Source organism: Oncorhynchus keta, chromosome 1 (assembly GCF_023373465.1).
Source record: "Oncorhynchus keta strain PuntledgeMale-10-30-2019 chromosome 1, Oket_V2, whole genome shotgun sequence".
Taxonomy (NCBI): domain Eukaryota; kingdom Metazoa; phylum Chordata; class Actinopteri; order Salmoniformes; family Salmonidae; genus Oncorhynchus; species Oncorhynchus keta.
In genome coordinates, this window is record NC_068421.1 from 26,698,304 (window position 1) to 26,714,282 (window position 15,979).

Sequence of the window (15,979 nt, forward strand, 5' to 3'; positions counted from 1 at the left end):
GAGATATGGGGATACATTCTGCCATGGTTGTGAATTTTAAACACACTCAAACTGCTATACTCTCATTTGTCTTTTCTGTGTTGACCCTGTTCTAGGTAGGGGACATTGTGTCAGTCATTGACATGCCTCCTAAAGAGGACACTGGCTGGTGGAGAGGGAAACATGGTTTTCAGGTAAAACACCTCAAATAAGTCTGACTCAAACAGCTTTGTCTGTCCATTCATACTAGTGATCCGTTTTCTGCATCCCACTCCCTACTGTACATGGAGGTTACTGTCACTTACTCTTCCTTAGATCATATCTGGTGCATTATAGAGCGCAGGAGAGTGTTACTATTCCTCCTTCTGTTTCTCTCTGTGCAGGTTGGCTTCTTCCCCTGTGACTGTGTGGAGCTGATCAGTGATAGGATTCCCACCTGTGTGTCCAGCTCTGTGCCAAAACCAGGTACTGTGACCTGTTTTACATCAACAGTAACTCTGTCTTCCCTCTTCCCTATGATTTAATGTATAGCTGACTGGAGTTGAATGTTAAAATATGTACTGAAAAAATGAGGTGAGTCTGGCGTCTGTGTAACGGCGTTGTATTGGTTGACTTTTTGGGAATAAGTGTTTTTATTCTTCCTTTCAAGTGTTATCCACTGGGATTCAAATGCACATCTATTGTATGTTTTTATTTACAACCCAAAAACAAAATGTATATTCATTCAGTGTGTCCATCAGTGTGTAAGAAGCATGGGAAGCTGGTGACATTCCTGAGGAGCTTCATGAAGTCCCGTCCACCCCCCCAGAAGCTGAGGCAGCGTGGGATCCTCAGGGAGAGGGTGTTTGGCTGTGACCTGGGGGAACACCTCCTCAACTCAGAACATGATGGTCAGTCTCCCAGCAGCCTTTTCTCTCTATAGTTAGCACTGTATAGAGAAAGGTAGTCTTCTCGGTCTTTGTTGTTAAAATCTCCTGGATGTTACTTTGTTGACGGCCCTTTCTCCTCTCCTTTCTCCTCTCCTTTCTCCTCTCCTTTCTCCTCTCCTTTCTCCTCTCCTTTCTCCAGTCCCCCAGGTGATAAAATGCTGTACTGAGTTCATTGAGAGACATGGTGTCGTGGACGGGATGTACAGACTCTCTGGGATCTCCTCCAACATCCAGAAACTGAGGTAAGTCCCTGCTTCACTTTTTAACATCAAATAATGTACAACATCCTGGAAAACAATGAAGAAATTCAAACATCATGTCAGTACTGCTTACAGACGTATACAGTGTTAATTGTATGTGATGGTCTGATGTTGAGTGTTAACCAGTGTCTTCTCTCATCTGTTTCCCCAGACATGAGTTTGACTCGGAGGAGATCCCAGACCTCAGTAGAGATGTTTTCAAACAGGATATCCACTCCGTAGGGTCCCTCTGTAAACTGTACTTTAGAGAGCTGCCCAACCCTCTGCTCACCTACCAGCTCTATGAGAGATTCTCAGTAAGGAGCAGAACACTGAACTGACATAGAGGGGAAAGGTGGACGCTGATTGGGGAATAGATGAATAATATAGTCATCTTGGAATAAACCAAGGGAGATACTGTCCTAACAAATAAGCTTGTCTTTCCCATTTCAAAATATGTGAAATAGAAAGGTCTTATCACTGAAATGAACTTAGAATTCTTAATCAGAAATCTCCTCGTAGCACGGTGGGGTGTATTGAAGATAAACGTAAAGGGGGGAACGACAGTAAAGGACAGAAAGCTCCTGCTGGCCTAGTTATCAGGCTCTCTCTGTGTGGAACTCTGGTGTTCCCTCCCTCCACAGGATGCTGTGTCTGCAGCTACTGATGAGGAGAGGCTGGTGAAGATCCACAACGTCATCCAGCAGCTTCCTCCTCCTCACTACAGGTCAGTGGGAGAGGAGTTCACAGCACACCCTAGTGGCTCCTGCAATGCGGCATCTTCTATATTCACCACAGTAGTGTATAAAGTCACCACTGATCTGTAGGTGCTTAGGCGCCATCTGTTGGCTAAAAGAGAGCATTGAAGCTACAGTCTTGGCTTTGTAGGCTGACAGTAAAGAAGGGTGTATTGCACATGTCTGTGTTCTACCTGATCTGTAATAGTCCCTGGTCTGCACTGCAGGACTCTGGAATTCCTCATGAGACATTTGTCCCAACTAGCCACCTTCAGCCCTATTACCAACATGCACACCAAGAACCTGGCCATCGTCTGGGCTCCAAACTTGCTCAGGTATATTGTAACACTGTCATTAGTATTAACTGCGATTTATAAACTGGGTGGTTGGAGCCCTGAATGCTGGTTGTCTGAAAGCCGTGGTATATCAGACCATATACCACGGGTATGACAAATCATTTATTTTTACTGCTCTAATCACGTTAGTAACCAGTTTATAATAGCAATAAGGCACCTCGGGGTTTGTGGTATATGACCAATATACCACTGCTAAGAACAGCCCTAAGCCGTGCCGTATTGCTTAAATGTACACTGTTGTTTTGTAACTGGCTATGACTGGCAATGCTGTTGATTAGGATATAACTGTGTTTCAGGTCCAAGCAGATTGAGTCGGCCTGTTTTAGTGGAACCGCAGCCTTTATGGAGGTGCGTATCCAGTCAGTGGTGGTGGAGTTCATACTGAACAATACAGAGTCACTCTTCAGCCGCAAGGTCAACGCCCACAACCGGGAGAGCACAGGTACAGCATTACCCTGGCTTAGGCAGTCATTATGGGGACATTATGGGAACTTCAAAAACATTTCTCTCTCTGCTCCCAGGTACCAGTACCCTATCCAGGCCCAAGTCTCTGCTGGTGTGCTCTCCCTCCACTAAGCTCCTATCTCTGGAGGAAGCCCAGGCCCGTACCCAGGCCCAGTTGGGCTCCCCTGTTCCTACCCCCGTTCTGTCCCACAGCGAGTACATCGAGGTGGGGGAGGGACCCGGGGCACTTATGGGCAAGTTCCACACAGTCATCGCGCTCCCCACTGAGAGGTAGGTTGTTGGTGCTTCTAGAAACGTATAGCCTACAGTACATTGTAGTTTTATAAACCATATAAACTCATTAAAAAAAATCATCCGGTCAGTCTGACAGGAGACAATAGCCAATTCCGTTAGAGACCATTCATCCGTTCCAAACATCACTACTGATTTGACATAACTATTGAACAGTCTATTAAAACAAAATGTGTGAGACCGTATGAAGGATGTATTTGTTTCATAGGCTGTTGTAAACTCAGCAAATAATGAAGCGTCCTCTCACTGTCAACTGCGTTTATTTTCAGCAAATTTAAGATGTAAATATTTGTATGAACATAACAAGATTCAACAACTGAGACATAAACTGAACAAATTCCACAGACATGTGACTAACATAAATTGAATAATCTGTCCCTGAACAAAGGGGGGTCAAAATCAAAAGTAACAGTCTGTATATGGTGTGGCCACCAGCTGCATTAAATACTGCAGTGCATCTCCTCCTCATGTACTGCACCAGATTTGCCTGTTCTTGCTGTGAGATATTACCCCACTCTTCCACCAAGGCACCTGCAAGTTCCCAGACATTTTCAGGGGAATGGCCCTAGCCCCCTCCCTCCGATCAAACAGGTCCCAGACGTGCTCAATGGAATCGAGATCCGGCCTCTTCACTGGCCTTGGCAGAACACTGTCATTCTTGTCTTGCAGGAAATCACGCACCGAACGAGCAGTATGGCTGGTGGCATTGTTATGCTGGAGGGGCATGTCAGGAGCCTGCAGGAAGGGTACCACATGGGGGAGGAGGACGTCTTCCCTGTAACGCATAGCGCTGAGATTGCCTGCAATGACAAGAAGCTCAGTCCGATGATGCTGTAACACACAGCCCCAGACCATGACGGACCCTCCACCTCCAAATCGTTCCCGCTCTAGAGTACAGGCCTCAGTGTAATGCTCATTCCTTCGACGATAAACACAAATCCGACCATCACCCCTGGTGAGACAAAAGCGCGACTCGTCAGTGAAGAGCATTTTTTGCCAGTCCTGTCTGGTTCAGCGACGGTGGGTTTGTACCCATAGGCAACGTTGTTGCCGGTGATGTCTGGTGAGGACCTACCTTACAACAGGCCTACAAGCCCTCAGTCCAGCCTCTCTCAGCCTATTGCGGACAGTCTGAGCACTGATGGAGGGATTGTGTGTTCCTGGTGTAACTCGGGCAGTTGTTGTTGCCATCCTGTACCAGTCCTGCAGGTGTGATGTTCGGCTGTACCGATCAGGTGTTGTTACACGTGGTCTGCCACTGCGAGGATGATCAGCTGCCCGTTCTGTCTCCGTGTAGTGCCGTCTTAGGCATCTCACAGTACGGATATTGCAATGTATTGCCCTGGCCACATCTGCAGTCCTCATGCCTCCTTGCAGCATGCCTAAGGCACGTTCACGCAGATGAGCAGGGACCCTGGGCTATTTTCTTTTGGTGTTTTTCAGAGTCAGTAGAAAGGCCTCTTTAGTGTCCTAAGTTTTCATAACTGTGACTTTAATTGCCTACTGTCTGTAAGCTGTTAGTGTCTTAACGACGGTTCCACAGATGCATGCTCATTAATTGTTTTTGATTCATTGAACAAGCATGGGAAACCTTGTGTAAACCCTTTACAATGAAGATCTGTGAAATTATTTGGATTTTTATGAATTATCTTTGAAAGACAGGGTCCTGAAAAAGGGATGTTTCTTTTTTTGCTGAGTTTGTCTTTGACACCCGGTACAGTCCACTGTTTTCACTGGGGATGTTGTGTTGTGTTATAGTAAGAGGGCTCCTGGGAAGGTGAAAAAGTCCCCAGTGGGAAGCTGGCGTTCATTCTTCCACCTGGGCAAATCATCCTCCATGACCTCCAAACGCAAGCTGAAGCGTCACCCCAGCGAACCCAATGAGATCAAGAGCATCGCGCTGCCAGGTCAGGCCTTAACCAGCACTACACTGTCACCATCCAGGACTGTACACAACTATAAGAACCGTCTTCAAAGCCATGTTATAAAATACCTCCAGTCATGTCTCTGTGGTTAAATGTATGGCTGTTTATTCCACTTGGGTGATGTAATGAAGTCATGTTTTTTCAAAAAGAAGTCTATTTCAACTTCAGTTTGTACTTCCATATTATTCAGGTGGTAGAGGTGATAGTGGGACACTGCGCTCCACCAAAAGTGAAGAATCTCTCACCTCTTTGCACAATTTGGAAAGTAAATATGCTCCGTCATACTTTCAATCCTGTCAGTACCTGTTTTTCATACTATGCGATAAACTAATTTAGATGGATAATTTGTTACATTTATTTTTATGTCTAATGTTGAAGTCTTCCGCTGAATGGTAATGCATACTGTCTGTCTGCCATAGGGGAGCCCCAGATGTACCGCCTCCCTAGACCACACTCCACCAGCGATGCCCTCTCCACCGCATTCAGGGATGACCTGTGTGATGCTAGGGTCAAAGTTGACCACTACAATAACCAGGTCAAGGAGGTCCATAGTGGTGCTGATGGTCCAGCCTTTGACCCAGCTGGCGTGTTCCCTCCACATCAGGAGGACGACCTTGACCTCTGTCTTCCAGCCCCTGGCATGGCCTTTCTGGACTTTGACCCCATGTCCTTCCAGTGCAGCCCAGTGAGCCCACCAACAGCTAAATCCGCTCCTCAACGCAAAGCAAGCATCAACTGTAGGAAGCATGTCAGGGGTTCCAGTGAATCAAAGCCCATCTCCTCGTCCCTCAATAAAGTCCTCAGTGACTCCCAGTCCCCTGACATCAGCCCAGTCCATAGGAAAAGAGGGGAGAAAAAGAAAGTGGCTCAGGTCGTTTCCCCTGTGGTCGAAACAGATGTGCACACTGTGTGTGTGTCTGCCCCACACTGTGTCTCAGATACCCAGGGGGGTGAATCCTCCTCCCCTCCACCTCTGGATCTGTGTGAGGCCCAACTAGTGAGTGAGGAGGGGAGTGAGGCTAGGGCACCCTGCCGGCCCCCCAGCCCACCAAGCTTCACCTCAACTGTCACAGACAGCCTGGTTTCACAAAACCCTCCGGATGCAGGTCAGTGGCACATTAAAAATAAATTCAATTTTAGTTCATTTTTTAATTTGATTTATTTAACTAGGCAATTCGGTTAAGAACAAATTCTTATTTACAATGACTGCCTAACAAAAGGAGGCCTGCGGGACTGGGGCTGGGATATAAAAAAAAAAGACAATGCATCACGACAAGAGACAACACTACATAAAGAGACCTAAGACAACAACATAGCAAGGCAGCAACATATGACAGCACAACATGGTAGCAGCACAAAACATGGTACACACATTATTGGGCACAGACAACCGCACAAAGGCCAAGAAGGTAGAGACAACAATACAAAGCAGCCATAACTGTCAGTAAGAGTGTCCATGATTGAGTCTTTGTAAAGCCTTTTTCAATCGACAGTATCATTAATGTGCAACAATGTTTAACATGCATATGTACAGTTATTAATGCGTTTCCTTAATCACTTAAGTTCTTATGCTATTATTCTATGTGTTGTCCCCTCATGTCTGATCACAGCGTTGTTTGTCCTGTCATACTGTAGCAGCATTGTTTGTCTTATGCCTCCCCAGGAACAGATGGGCTTGTGAATTCAGTGTCTGTCCTCCCTCCTCACCCTCCGTTGACGAGTGCTGCCCGCAAGCTGGCCCTGGCCCTGGCTGAGTCTGCCCAGAAGGCCACTCTGACCTCCCAGAGGGGCACCCAGCCCCCCTACCCTCTCCAGAGACAGGACACCCCCCACCCCCTGGACAGACCCCCACGACCCTCTGTTCTCCACCTCCAACCCTGCTCTCAGGATTACGGTGACCTCAAGGTCTCTTCTCCAGCCACCCTCTTACCCATGGCTGGCACACCAGTTGAGAGTCCTTGTGACCGTTTGCCTGGCTATGAGAGAAAACAGGCCCCTGAAGGACAAGTGGCCATGAGTAACTTCACTCCCACTGTCAGTTCCTTAGAGGCTGGAGCTCTACTGCTGGGCAGCACAGAGGTGAGGGACCAGAGGGAAGGGAGAGACCGGCCCCTGGGAGCTGTAAAGACTGTACATCTTCAGACTGTGTCCTCTTCGTATCTCAGTGGTGGGGCCTCCCCTCCCATTCAATCAGTCTGCTCCATTCAGAGCCCGTTAGCTGCTGCTGTCCTTGCTAACACTGACTCAGTCAATGCCTATAACTATCAGACTGTTCTTGCTGAGGCGTCCATGCCAGGGTCTGTAGGGGAGATCCCTCCACATCGTCCTCTGCCGTCCTTAGTCAATCAGTACAGCTCTGATGGAGAGAGAGCTATGAGGGAGGCTGAAGATGTGTACAGACATCATCGGGTCAATCCAGCAGGACAGGTATCTGGACCTCCTCGGCCTGACTATTTCCTTCCCCACCAGGCAGGGCCCAAGAGCATGTACAAACCCATGTCTGACAACTGCTACAATACTTTAGGCCTCCGGAATTACCCCTCTAACTCCCCCCAGTACAGTGGTCAACCCCAACCCAGAGAGGAGTACAGCTCCAGTGGCCACCACAGATCCAGGGGACAATGGCAGAGGACTGAGGATAGAGCTCTGGGCTACCCCGGCATCCGCAGGGCACGCTCCTTCCATGCCCAGCAACCTATTCGTATTGAACTGGCAGACACCCTGTTCTACGTCCAACGTCCAGCTGTCCAGGAAAAGGAGTACAAAAGGCTAGTCCAGTCAGATGTCCAACCTCTGCAGCCGTACTTTGAGAATGGCTGTGTTCAGTACCGCTACAGTCCCTATTCAGACACAGCGCCTCTAGAGGAGTCTTACTACTATGTGGACCCTTACAGGACGAGCCGCATCCGACACAGTCAGTCATACACCATGCGCTCTACCAAGGATTGTGGACATCCTGGTTACCACTACCGTCCCTCACACAACATCCCACCCGCAAAAAGAGAACTCTTCTTAGAGAGCAGGGATCCAGAGCGAGTCATTTACAAGTCCTGGGACCACCCAGAGGGTTGTGACAGACCCGTCTATCAGCCAATCAGGCAAGAGAATAGAGCCAGGCAGAGGCCCCAGGGCCCTATCATGTCTCCTTATCAGAACCTGAATCCTCCCCTCCCACAGAGTGACATCAGGGGCAGAGATATCAGTCACACCAGAAGCAGGTCAGACCCAGGTAATGCCTGGCTGCTGGCCACCGACAGAGTGGACAGCCAACGTGAAGTACCTGCCATGTCTCCAATCTCGCCTGGTCAGCAGCTTTCAGACCCTAGTGATTACATCAGGCACCAGAGGGTTCATTGGCCAGGAGAGGAGCCAGTCCCTCCCAGGAGAGAGAGCGTCTCCAGGAGAACCCAGCCCAAGCAGGGCACCTCTCAACGACATCAACCACAGCATTGCAACGTCCCCATGCTCCTAGATGCTAAGAACGTGGAGCAGGGTGAGGGTGGTCATAGTAGAGGTTGTGACAAGGACAAGGTAATTATGGGCAATGCTGCTAACAGCTACTCTGCCCGATTAAAACCAAGCATCCCCAGGAGACCACGATCACAGAGCATCAAAGAGCCTCGTTACTACCACCATGTCAAATCACCTGTGGAACCAGATCACCCTGGATCCTTCTCCACTCAGCCCCACAGGAGAACTCAGAGCACCAAGGCCATGCCCTCTCATTATAATAACCTGGAGGGGTACTACCCAGCTCCCAAGCCCAAACCCCCAGGATCTGGTAAGGCCATGCCAGGGCCGTTCCCTGGCCACGGATGCATGCCCCCACACAGCCACAGACTGCTGTCACATGGCCTAGGGGGCCACGGGGCCTTTCTGCAGACAGGCCTCAGGCCGGAAGCTGGAGTCTATGCTGAGTGATTCAGTCCTCAAATCACACCAGCAGCTAAAAGAGGCCAGCTTGGCATACATCTCCAACTCAACAGATTAATGTTGTTTATAAAAATTTAAGAAATTCATAGACAAATCCCTTCAAACTGTTTTTAAGAAAATGTTGAATTGACACTAATGGGTGTGTCATACAGTTGGTAACATGTAGATAGCAAAGAAAGAGGGAAATTATTTTCTCATAAACTAAGAGGTGAGATTTTGAAAGCTTGTTTTAGGAAATTGTTTATGAAGTTGTTGTACAATTTTCATTTAATGTCCGTGAGATAATATTGTCCAACAAACAGAAAATGCCATTTGAAATGTCTGCCAAATATTGTTAATCTTATGAGCAATAATAATCTAAGATATGTCTTACTGGGCCTACTGCCAGCGTGATATTGTTTGCCTAGATCATTTATGCCCTAACTGAAGAAACACACACTTTTTAAGAATTCTAGCATCTGAGAACCATGCATAGATCGTTGACTTTTTATGGTTTGCAATTTCACTGATTCTTCACTGAAGGTGTTTGGTAACATTGGCACTTGTGGTGTTATTTAGTTCCGACAATAATGGAAGACACTGAGGACATTCCTTCACCTGCACGTCTGTCTCCCACCTTCACAAAACAAGACACTCAGACATGGGAAGATTAAGGAGCATGGAGGATTGTGACCACAGTTGGGGTCCATCTAACGTCATGTTACCAGGATAAATAACTTCCAAACATGTATGTGTGCTGCAGATGTGAAAGAAGTGTACAGAATGTCAATGCACTCCTCACATTAACAGGAAGCTATGAGGTTGTATTATGAGGACATTCCATATTTTAATGGTATGTTATGTTTTATCTGTTGCTTTACTCTATTGTTATAGTTTTTTATTCATTAACAATATTATTTAAAACCACCCTCTGTAAATGAGATATTGCTAAGACATTTTTTTTTCTTCCATGAGATAATCTAAATAAAATTCTAAAACATACTATGACATTGTGGCTGGGTTTATTTGATATTTTGTTAATGGGAATGCACATCTGATTAAGTAATTGGTTGGAGCAACAATGCATACTCACTGGGCCTTGCATTTGCTACCGTGCAGATTCAGAAGTTTAAGCATTAGACTGCAGAGGGCACTGCAGTATTGCAGAAAAAGTGGTTCCCTAATAATGTCTCTGAATCTTTAGTGAGGATGGAACTCAATTTTTCTTTATGAATCCATTTTTGTCCTAAAGTCTCTCTCATTCCTTAGATGTGTAGTGTATTACTACACACACAACAGTGACTGTAGTTGTTTCCCAATAGTATCTCATTAGCATAGACAAATCTGACAACTTCCGAAAATCTAGTATTTTTGTTCATGCATCCTCTCCCCTTGATCTGTCATCCATATCCAAGGAAACTGCCAGTGCAAATTTAGGAACAAATCATTCAGGATAATTTATCTGGAGCCTGCCGAGCAAATCGGGAATATTCCCAGAACATTAGCTAACATTCCAATTAAGTTCTAGTTAGGGTTTGAACCAGTATCTGGGCAGAGGAGACGATGACTGACGAGATCTCCTCTGCCCAGAAAGCTACCATTTCAAGCTACCATTCACCAGCTCTGCAAGCGTTATGTCAAAATAAGTTTGGTACTCACCAAATATGCCTGGCCTGCCCATCAACTATCATCATTTACTGCCGTTACGCCCGGTTTGTACTTACAAAAAAGGTAGAAATAAAAATTCACAGGATGATAACGTCCCACAAACATTCAAAGAATGTTTTTCACCATCAAATCATTTTTTTACAAGAATTTCTAACATTCAAATGTTGTTCACAACATCTGTAAAATCTACCACAGAACATTCCCCCAAGGTTCTCATTTGGTTGCCAGGGAATGTAATAAAACAATGTTCTGGTAATGTTCTTAGAACATAATGCCACAGCAAAATGTGGGAGCAATAGAAGTGGTTCTGAGGAAACATTACAGGTACATGAACGTTCATGTTATTCAAAACACCCACAATAATATTCCTACAATGGTCTCATAAAAAGAGTGTGACATTGACATGATGGTTCTAATAATGTTGCCTGAACATACTTCAATAAAATGTTGGAGCAATATCATTTGTTCAAAAAAAAATCCTGGAATATTGTTGCTGATGGAACTATTACTATTAACACCCACAGTGCATTGGGAAGGAATTCAGACCCCTTGACTTTTTCCACATTTTGTTATGTTACAGCCTTATTCTGTAATGGATTAAATAAAAAAAATACCCCATAATGACAAAGTGAAAACAGGTTTTTATTACATTAAATGTATTAAAAATAAAAAAAATAAACATTACATTTACATAAGTATTCAGACCCTTTGCTCAGTACTTTGTTGAAACACTTTTGGCAGTGATTACAGCCTCAAGCCTTGGGTATGAAGCTACAAGCTTGGCACACCTGTAGTTGGGGAGTTTCTCCTATTCTCTGCAGATCCTCTCAAGGTCTGTCCGGTTGGATGGGGAGCGTCTCTCCAGGGATGGTCGATCGGATTCAAGTCCGGGCTCTGGCTGGGCCACTCAAGGACATTAAGAGATGTATCCCACTCCTGCGTTGTCTTGGCTGTGTGCTTAGGGTCGTTGTCCTGTTGGAAGGTGAACCTTTGCCCCAGTCTGAGGTCCTGAGCGCTCTGAGCAGCTTTTCATCAAGGATCCCTCTGTACTTTTCTCTGTTCACCTTTGCTTCGATCCTGACTAGTCTCCCAATCCCTGCCACTAAAAAACATCCCCACAGCATAATGCTGTCACCACCATGCTTCACCGTAGGGATGGTGCCAGGTTTCCTCCAGACGTGACGCTTGGCATTCAGGCCAAACAGTTCAATCTTGGTTTCATCAGACCAGAGAATCTTGTTTCTCATGTTCTGAGAGTCCTTTAGGTGCCATTTAGCAAACTCCAAGTGGGCTGTCGTGCCTTTTTACTGAGGAGTGGCTTCCGTCTGGTCACTCTACCATAAAGGCCTGATTGGTGGAGTGCTGCAGAGATCGTTGTCCTTCTGAAAGGTTCTCCTATCTCCACAGAGGAACTCTATACCTCTGGATCGGATTCTTGGTCACCTCCCTGACCAAAATCCTTCTGTCCCGATTGCTCAGTTTGGCCGGGCTGCCAGCTCTAGGAAAAGTATTGGTGGTTCCAAACTTATGTTTAAGAATGATGGAACCAACTGTGTTCTTGGGGACGTTCAATGCTGCAGAAATGTTTTGGTACCCTTCCCCAGATCTGTGCCTCGACACAATCCTGTCTCTGAGCTCTACGCAAAATTACTTCGACCTCATGTCTTGGCTTTTGCTCTGACATGCACTGTCAACTGTGGGACCTTATATAGACAGTTATGTGCCTTTCCAAATCATGTCCAATCAATATCATTTACCACAGGTGGACTCCAATCATGTTGTAGAAACATCTCAAAGATGATCAATGGAAATAGGATGCACCTCATTTTGGAGTCTCATAGCAAAGGGTCTGAACACTTAAGTAAATAAGGTATTTCTAATAAACAGTTTTTGCTTTATCATTATGGTGTAGTTTTTATTTATTTAACCAATTTTAGACAACTGGACAGTTTTTATGTTATGAGAACATTTTCTGCAACCTAACAAATATTCTGGGAACATTCACAGAATCAATTTTGGTTTGCTGGGTGTTTTGTTGTAAATGAAGAGAAAACGAGCCTCCATCAAATCACAGCTGACTGAGGTTTCCTGCACTGTGGCAGAAACAATTACTGAGACCTGAGGAGGTCGAGACATCCCTCCTGGCAGCTCAGCGTTGCTCCGGGTGCAGCCACCCCACAGAGCCATTGTATATTCATTGCTGCATTGACATTCAATGTGCACCAATACCGTGTCCTCTCATAACCAACAAGTTGCAATTTTTATGCATGTGAACATTGGAAGGGAAATTATTATTGGAGACGACTTGGGTAAAGTGAGCTTTTAGCAAAGCGTTTTGCGCTGCATCCAGACACAGAGCGATCCATTTGTTTCTTGGATGTGCTGTTTCACAGCAAGGTGTGCATGCATTATTCAGATTTACTGTGGTGGGTCTGGTCCCCAGCTCGATGGCCATCTGCTCGGTGGACATTGTGATGTTTTTCGAACATGCTGCCTTTCAGCTTCAGGTTTACACCTCATAGTTCAAGGGGGACAAATTAAATGAAGGGGTTATGGATTCCTGTGATAATGTTCAATGTCCTTTTCTCAAAGTTGGCCGCCCTCTCCCCCTAACCAAAGTAGTTTAAGTTAACCCCCGCTTCCCCTTAAGTTGAGTTCAACTGTGAAGGGAAAGTCTGAATCCTCTTCACCTGGTTGCTTGGAGAATTATTCCTGAACAGCTGTGCTTGTCCAGATGCAGAGACAGCTAAAATGTGCTGTGTGGGGGGAGTTTGATGCCAAGCTGTGCCAGTTTGGTGGAGACAGCAGGTGCCTGGCGGTAGGACGCCTCTCAGGGGGGAGTGGTCTGTAATCTGCCCTATGGGTGTGATTGTTGTCTGAGAAAGATTGTGTGTGGCTCAACACTATAGACCCCTGTACAGAGACACTGTCCTTGGGGATAATACCAGGGGGAAAGCAGCTTTATGGGGTGTCATGTAGACGCTAAGGAAAAAGGCCATGGGGATATGCACTTTTGAGTCTGTTTAGCATGTGGCATATTCTGCTTTCAGCAGCTCACGGTTGACCCTATTGGAATCATTTCAATTGCTTGTTCTGTCAAAGGGGTAGTTGTCATTACCAAGGCAAATAGAAAGCTTTAAAAAGTATTTGCATCCCTCATAATCACATAATCACCTCAGCAATAGGGTGCTAAATGAATTAGCAACATCCCCAATCAACAGAACCCTGTTAGTGCTTGTGGTTTCTAATGCTGTAACCTTGGATTCGGATTGAAGAAAGGAGGCAATCAGTGGCGTTCACCTTCTTGCTGATGGATTGGAGGAATAGGGGTTGATGGGATAGAGGAAGGCAGAGAAACAATATGGGCTGATTAAGTGCCTGATTAGACCTCACAATTACATTAGGCAACAGCTCTTCACTGAGCATCAACCCTTACACGGCCACTCTTCTATTCTGATTTTCTCATGTGGATTCTGGATTCTATTCTAGTGGAGTTGATTGTGGTTGAGAAGAAGGCGTAGTTGGACTGTGTTCTGATGCCAAATGCCAGGTGTCACTGTCCCAGACTGATGATGAAGCGCTTGACCTTTCCCTGTAGGTGACCGATCCTAAATGATAATACCCTACCTGTCACCCTAGCGAAGTAGGCAATTATTCAGGAAATACTGTTGGTACAAAGGGTAATTGTTAGGCTTTTGATATGAATTAGTTGTGTATCACTAATTATCTGCTGTACTTGCCACTAGTCAGTACCTAACCTTGTCCCTAGGCTCAAGTACTAGAGAGACAGCTGGGGACGAGATTAGTCAGTTTCTTATAATACAGCTGTTATTGGGTGATTGTCTTTATAAGGTGTGAGAAGAGAGTTAAAGGGTTTATTGTCTTTATAAGGTGTAAGGAGAGGGTTAAAGGGTTTGTCTTTATAAGATGTAAGGAGAGGGTTAAAGGGTTTGTCTTTATAAGATGTAAGGAGAGGGTTTATTGTCTTTATAAGGTGTAAGGAGAGGGTTAAAGGGTTTATTGTCTTTATAAGATGTAAGGAGAGGGTTAAAGGGTTTATTGTCTTTATACGATGTAAGGAGAGGGTTTATTGTCTTTATAAGATGTAAGGAGAGGGTTAAAGGGTTTATTGTCTTTATAAGGTGTAAGGAGAGGGTTTATTGTCTTTATAAGATGTAAGGAGAGGGTTAAAGGGTTTATTGTCTTTATAAGGTGTAAGGAGAGGGTTAAAGGGTTTATTGTCTTTATAAGATGTAAGGAGAGGGTTTATTGTCTTTATAAGATGTAAGGAGAGGGTTAAAGGGTTTATTGTCTTTATAAGATGTAAGGAGAGGGTTAAAGGGTTTATTGTCTTTATAAGATGTAAGGAGAGGGTTAAAGGGTTTATTGTCTTTATAAGGTGTAAGGAGAGGGTTAAAGGGTTTATTGTCTTTATAAGATGTAAGGAGAGGGTTAAAGGGTTTGTCTTTATAAGATGTAAGGAGAGGGTTAAAGGGTTTATTGTCTTTATAAGATGTAAGGAGAGGGTTAAAGGGTTTGTCTTTATAAGATGTAAGGAGAGGGTTTATTGTCTTTATAAGGTGTAAGGAGAGGGTTAAAGGGTTTATTGTCTTTATAAGATGTAAGGAGAGGGTTAAAGGGTTTATTGTCTTTATAAGATGTAAGGAGAGGGTTAAAGGGTTTATTGTCTTTATAAGATGTAAGGAGAGGGTTAAAGGGTTTATTGTCTTTATAAGATGTAAGGAGAGGGTTTATTGTCTTTATAAGATGTAAGGAGAGGGTTAAAGGGTTTATTGTCTTTATAAGATGTAAGGAGAGGGTTAAAGGGTTTATTGTCTTTATAAGATGTAAGGAGAGGGTTAAAGGGTTTATTGTCTTTATAAGATGTAAGGAGAGGGTTAAAGGGTTTGTCTTTATAAGATGTAAGGAGAGGGTTAAAGGGTTTATTGTCTTTATAAGATGTAAGGAGAGGGTTTATTGTCTTTATAAGATGTAAGGAGAGGGTTAAAGGGTTTATTGTCTTTATAAGGTGTAAGGAGAGGGTTAAAGGGTTTGTCTTTATAAGATGTAAGGAGAGGGTTAAAGGGTTTATTGTCTTTATAAGATGTAAGGAGAGGGTTAAAGGGTTTATTGTCTTTATAAGATGTAAGGAGAGGGTTAAAGGGTTTATTGTCTTTATACGATGTAAGGAGAGGGTTTATTGTCTTTATAAGATGTAAGGAGAGGGTTTATTGTCTTTATAAGATGTAAGGAGAGGGTTAAAGGGTTTATTGTCTTTATAAGATGTAAGGAGAGGGTTAAAGGGTTTATTGTCTTTATAAGATGTAAGGAGAGGGTTAAAGGGTTTATTGTCTTTATAAGATGTAAGGAGAGGGTTTATTGTCTTTATAAGATGTAAGGAGAGGGTTTATTGTCTTTATAAGATGTAAGGAGAGGGTTAAAGGGTTTATTGTCTTTATAAGGTGTAAGGAGAGGGTT

At 44.7% G+C, this 15,979-nt stretch overlaps 1 protein-coding gene across 4 annotated transcripts in view; it reads left to right on the forward strand.

Annotated features, from left to right (window-relative positions):
- LOC118360136 (rho GTPase-activating protein 32-like) overlaps positions 1-9,835 on the forward strand; it is a 48,181-nt gene extending 38,346 nt beyond the window's left edge. For 2 of the 4 annotated variants that reach the window (XM_035739524.2, XM_035739357.2), the window contains exons 10-22: positions 96-173; positions 363-444; positions 708-869; positions 1,048-1,150; positions 1,320-1,464; positions 1,792-1,874; positions 2,112-2,219; positions 2,537-2,682; positions 2,762-2,975; positions 4,755-4,903; positions 5,112-5,186; positions 5,341-6,027; positions 6,585-9,835. In XM_035739524.2, the coding sequence (XP_035595417.1) occupies positions 96-173; positions 363-444; positions 708-869; positions 1,048-1,150; positions 1,320-1,464; positions 1,792-1,874; positions 2,112-2,219; positions 2,537-2,682; positions 2,762-2,975; positions 4,755-4,903; positions 5,112-5,186; positions 5,341-6,027; positions 6,585-8,842 (4,290 nt within the window). In that variant the 3' untranslated portion in view covers positions 8,843-9,835. Of the gene's footprint in view, positions 1-95; positions 174-362; positions 445-707; positions 870-1,047; positions 1,151-1,319; positions 1,465-1,791; positions 1,875-2,111; positions 2,220-2,536; positions 2,683-2,761; positions 2,976-4,754; positions 4,904-5,111; positions 5,187-5,340; positions 6,028-6,531 lie in introns of all 4 variants that reach the window. The other 2 variants (XM_052519909.1, XM_035739442.1) reach the window with 2 other exon arrangements.
- Positions 9,836-15,979: the final 6,144 nt, after the last annotated feature.